The 5,000-nt window shown below is 46.3% G+C and overlaps 2 protein-coding genes across 3 annotated transcripts in view; both read left to right on the top strand.

The window, feature by feature from the left end:
• The window catches only part of malsu1 (mitochondrial assembly of ribosomal large subunit 1), a 2,700-nt gene extending 220 nt beyond the window's left edge, over nucleotides 1-2,480 (top strand). Inside the window, exons 1-4 of the mRNA XM_012840239.3 lie at nucleotides 1-275; nucleotides 598-773; nucleotides 862-943; nucleotides 2,144-2,480. The exon at nucleotides 1-275 is cut by the window's left edge and continues 220 nt beyond it. Coding sequence (XP_012695693.1) covers nucleotides 17-275; nucleotides 598-773; nucleotides 862-943; nucleotides 2,144-2,298 — 672 coding nt within the window. The 5' untranslated portion in view covers nucleotides 1-16 and the 3' untranslated portion in view covers nucleotides 2,299-2,480. The remainder of the gene's footprint in view (nucleotides 276-597; nucleotides 774-861; nucleotides 944-2,143) is intronic.
• Nucleotides 2,481-2,998: 518 nt separating this feature from the next.
• The window catches only part of LOC105911427 (serine/threonine-protein kinase 31), a 14,206-nt gene continuing 12,204 nt past the window's right edge, over nucleotides 2,999-5,000 (top strand). For both annotated transcript variants that reach the window (XM_031576479.1, XM_031576478.1), the window contains exons 1-5: nucleotides 2,999-3,175; nucleotides 3,520-3,562; nucleotides 3,708-3,760; nucleotides 3,894-3,992; nucleotides 4,352-4,423. In XM_031576479.1, coding sequence (XP_031432339.1) covers nucleotides 3,532-3,562; nucleotides 3,708-3,760; nucleotides 3,894-3,992; nucleotides 4,352-4,423 — 255 coding nt within the window. In that variant the 5' untranslated portion in view covers nucleotides 2,999-3,175; nucleotides 3,520-3,531. The remainder of the gene's footprint in view (nucleotides 3,176-3,519; nucleotides 3,563-3,707; nucleotides 3,761-3,893; nucleotides 3,993-4,351; nucleotides 4,424-5,000) is intronic.

Genomic DNA, 5,000 nt, shown 5'->3' with positions numbered 1-5,000 from the left:
AACGGGACGTAAAGAGATGCTGCTGAGAATAATCAACAGTGGCTTACTTCAGAGACTTTACAAAACATCAATTAAGAATGTTAGAATACCGACTCGGGCGCTGTCTTCACCGACACAAACGCATGTCACGTCGCGTCTGTTGAGCCCTTCACGTGTCTGCCGTTCACCTCCAAGATACTGTTCCTATTTGACCAACGGAGAGAATCGTGTCCCTGTTCCAAACAGCCCGCCACTTCAGACCGAGGAAACCGCTGTCTTGGAGAATGATCAGCAAAGTAAGTTCAAATTTGCTGTTGGATTTTGAACGGCGTGTTTTAGCAAGCCACGACAGCACTGTGTATCGGTAAGCTACGGTGGTGTTCCACTCTGTCCACTCGCTCCTGGTGTTTACCTTGACTAGCGCTTAACTTGCACGTCAGCAGTTACATTCCTGCACTTGTTTTTCCTTTCTATGTCGTTTTTCTAATTCTTATGTAAAGTAGGATTTATTGTTATACCATGTTTTTTTTATTGCTCTTAGCTTGACTGTTCTCTCATGGACAAAAGCGTCTGCTAAATGTAAATGTAAATGTTTACCTTACAACCTCTCCCCCTTAGACAGCCATGAGGTTTTCAACATCGATGTGTTGGTGGCGTTACTCCGACAGGAGAATGCGCAGGACATTTGTGTCATCCGGGTGCCAAGCGAGCTGATGTACACAGAGTACTTCGTGGTGGTCAGCGGCTCTTCAACCAGACACCTGCGCGCTATGGCCTTTTACGCGGTCAAAGTGGTAAGGAGTTTTTACTGTTTGTGTTTAATTAATGAGCTGAGGTCCGTCATTCGCCGCTTTAAATGAGCAATATCATCTGTTCTGACAGTACAAGTTCATGAGGGGAACTGAAGACCCGCATGTCTGCATCGAAGGCAAGGATGCAGATGACTGGCTGTGCCTCGACTTCGGTAAGATGCTCACACTATTCAGTGTCACATTTGGGAGCACCTGCAAGTCTTAACTTGGCTCCTAAGATTCGGAGTTTGGGCTCATTACGGACACGTTCATTTATTTGTGAAATAAGTCAGTAGGAAGTACAAGTAAAGAGGTCATTCGCAAGTACAAAGCTAAAGTTGAAATACTGCGGTTGTAGTTGCATACTGCAGCTGAAACACAGACACACGTTGATGGATTTAAAATGCAGTTGATCACAGCACACATAGAGCTGGTGTTATTGACACTCAAACAACTCGGACCTTCTGGTCTGTCTGACTGTCTGTCTGTCTGTCTGTCTGTCTGTCTGTCTGACCCTCTGCTCTGTCTGTCTGTCTGTCTCACCCCCTGCTCTGTCTCTGTCTGTCTGTCTGTCTGTCTCTCTGTCTGTCTGTCTGATCCTCTGCTCTGTCTGTCTGTCTCTCTGTCTGTCTGACCCTCTGCTCTGTCTGTCTGTCTCTCTGTCTGTCTGACCCTCTGCTCTGTCTGTCTCTCTGTCTGTCTGTCTGTCTGACCCTCTGCTCTGTCTGTCTGTCTGTCTGTCCCCCTGATCCTCTGCTCTGTCTGTCTGTCTGTCCCTCTGCTCTGTCTGTCTGTCTGTCTGTCTGTCTGACCCTCTGTCTGTCTGTCTGTCTGTCTGTCTGACCCTCTGCTCTGTCTGTCTGTCTGTCTCACCCCCTGCTCTGTCTCTGTCTGTCTGTCTGTCTGTCTGTCTGTCTGTCTGATCCTCTGCTCTGTCTGTCTGTCTCTCTGTCTGTCTGACCCTCTGCTCTCTCTGTCTCTCTGTCTGTCTGTCTGTCTGTCTGACCCTCTGCTCTGTCTGTCTGTCTGACCCTCTGCTCTGTCTGTCTGTCTGTCTGTCCCCTGACCCTTCTGCTCTGTCTGACCCTCTGCTCTGTCTGTCTGTCTGTCTGACCCTCTGTCTGTCTGTCTGTCTGTGTCTGTCTGCCTGTCTGTTTGACCCTTCTGCTCTGTCTGTCTGTCTGTCTGACCCTCTGTCTGTCTGTCTGTCTGTCTGTCTGTCTGTCTGTCTGTGTCTGTCTGCCTGTCTGTCTGACCCTCTGCTCTGTCTGTCTGACCCTCTGCTCTGTCTGAGTGGGTGTGGTAGTCCACATGTTACCTCTCTCTTTCTCTCTCTCTCTCTCTCATGTAATGCTCGCCTCTCTCTCTCTCAGGTGATATGGTGGTCCATTTCATGCTGCCCCAGACTAGAGAGACGTACGAACTGGAGAAACTGTGGACGTTGCGTCACTATGACGACCAGCTGAGCAGCATCCCTCCTGAAACGCTTCCCACAGACTTCATCTACGGAGCCGATGCCCCCAAGTGACTCCAGATCTCCTGGGAGACGGAATGGATTTGAGCCAATCAGACACTGAGTTGTTGTTTTTTTAAGCCGCCCAGGCTGCTGTACAGTAGTATGTATAGGATTGAGAAGAATGAGTTATATTGTCTTCTGTTGTCTTGGTATGTCTGTGTATGTTTTCAATAAATTATAAGTTTTTGAAACTGTATGATTTTAAGTGTAAGGATTCAGCCTCTAGTTCTGGTTAACACTCCCATTCAACGGACAACTGAACCCCCGTGAGTTTGACGGTAAATGTAACGAGTTCCCTCAGTATTACTACACATTAGTGTGTGCAGTATCTCCAGCAGGGGGCAGTAGTTCTCTAATGATGTCGGTGCCCAGCTTTTGCTTTGCCTTTACTGTTCACTTCTTGACATTTTAAGTTCTCTTATACTCTTACATTCATATTAAAACAGTTTACACCAGATGGTTTTATAATAATCTGGTATACAGAGGTGTGCAAGCGGAGTCCCCTGTTCCTGACCACCTGTAGTGTTTGAAGTCCCTTAAAATGGCCAGAGCCTCTCCACGGATCGAAAAAGCCTCTAGTCTTGACAGTCTTGCCAAGGCAGGATTCTTTAATCTCGCCATTCAGGCAGGATTATCTAGTCTCGCCATGCAGGCAGGGTTCTCTAGTCTTGCCCAATAGACATATATACATATGTATATATATGTATATATGTCTATGGTCTCGCCACACAAATCGGGGCAAATTGCTGCATCCAAGGTTGAGGTGCACCACGGGAACGCGCCGGTATAACTTGGGAGAAACAGGATCGCAACAGGTGGATCTGCGCGTGGATTGATTAGGACTGCAATTAGAACGGATTTCATCTACTGAACTGAACTGAATTTGTTGGTAAATGTTCATAACTCCACAGGGCTACTGTGCGTGTTTGAGTTTATACCCGTTTTGACAGTTGACACTAATTAGCATGAAAATGTGGCATTGTTGCACATGTTTGCAACCCCTGGCAAGGGTAGCTAGTTAGTTAGCAACTTGTTAGCAACGTTTACCTAGCTTAGACTTTCAAACTTCTCAGTACAATTAATAGCTAATGACCCAACAATGACAATTTTGAAGTTAGTGTATTTTTAGTTTGAGTTCTCGTTAGTTCATTTTGAAGGAAGGTTTGTTAATAGTAGCAAGTCCGGGATATTGGCTTGTTTGCATGTTAACGCCAAGCGTCTTATGTTTGAAAGGAGTCTGGCGCCATGGATCCTTCCAGAGTGGAGACAGAGCAAAGTGAGTATCCCCGCGAACTAACGTTACTTTCACAACGTTACACAACACAAGTGGTCTGCGACGCTTCTCTTACTCACTGCTATCAACTACTTTGTCATTTTAATTATTCGTTAATGTTAATTGCTTACTCTTCATTGCGTGTTAGTGGAGCTCGTCGGCGTGACTCATGTTGGTGACGCCATGACCTTCTGGGCACAGGTAACATTACTTGTATGCTCACAAACATGACGAGTGCGAATTATCTCATTGTGTAAATACTTTATATTCCGATTTCTCCCAATGAACACAATGCATGTGTTAATTTTTGTGTGTTATTAATGTTGGCCTGCAGAATGTGGATGACGAAGACCTAGTGGAGGCGATTGGCAGAGCCTTGTCGGTCAAATGCGACATCGCCCCAAAGGTGGAAGGAAAGCCGTCCACTCAGAAGGTATTAGAAAACAAAAAAAAGCCATAGGTCTGTCAAGTAAAGTAAAATCAGTTATTTATATAGCATATTTAAAAACAACAGGTGTTATACCAAAGTGCGTTTCAGTCGAGGTGAATCAATATACAATAAAAATAAACAAGAATAAAAGGACATAATAAAGTAAAAACACTTAGCAAGGTGGTATCTGACGGCGTCGACACCATAGTTTAGATTCTAGAACAGGGTTCTACTTCTTGAGCGTCCGGTCCACAGAAACGGGCAGAAACGGGGTGAAACAATCAGTAGATGATCCGGCATGTATGTATCAAGTATTAGAAGAGTCAGGGCCGGTTCCTGATGTGTGTTCCGTCTCTCTGCAGATCTATGCAGCGCGGTTCTCCGAGGATCAGTTCTGGTACCGCTGCATAGTGCAACAGCAGACTGAGGACAAGGCGAGTAGAACGCACAGCACCGGAGTACCAAGCTTCTGGCGTACACACACACACACACACACACACACACTTATACACTTATACACTTATACACTTACACACACTTATACACTTACACACTTACTCAGCCACTCACCCTCACTCACACACCCAGAGACACCCACACACACTCGCTCACGCACACACCCAGAGACACCCACACACACTCGCTCACGCACACACCCAGAGACATCCACACACACTCGCTCACTCACACACCCAGAGACACCAAGGGATTGACACGTGACCTTTGATATGACCTTTGACACTTGACAGGTAAAATGATGTATGGGTGGTTGTCTGTCTGATTTAGTTTAGTTCTACGTTTACCACGGGAACGCCTTTGTGCTTCTGTGCTGTGTGGGTTGATACGGGTTGTTCTCTGTGGGTTCCGTGTGTAGTTCCATGTGTTCTACGGTTACCGCGGGAACGCCTTTGTGCTTCTGTGCTGTGTGGGTTGTCACGGGAACGCCTTTGTGCTTCTGTGCTGTGTGGGTTGATACGGGTTGTTCTCTGTGGGTTCCGTGTATAGTTCAAT

The sequence above is a fragment of the Clupea harengus genome, chromosome 11 (genome assembly GCF_900700415.2).
Source record: "Clupea harengus chromosome 11, Ch_v2.0.2, whole genome shotgun sequence".
NCBI lineage: Eukaryota > Metazoa > Chordata > Actinopteri > Clupeiformes > Clupeidae > Clupea > Clupea harengus.
Note: the sequence above shows the minus strand (reverse complement) of the source record. Positions and strands in the feature narration are given on the sequence as shown.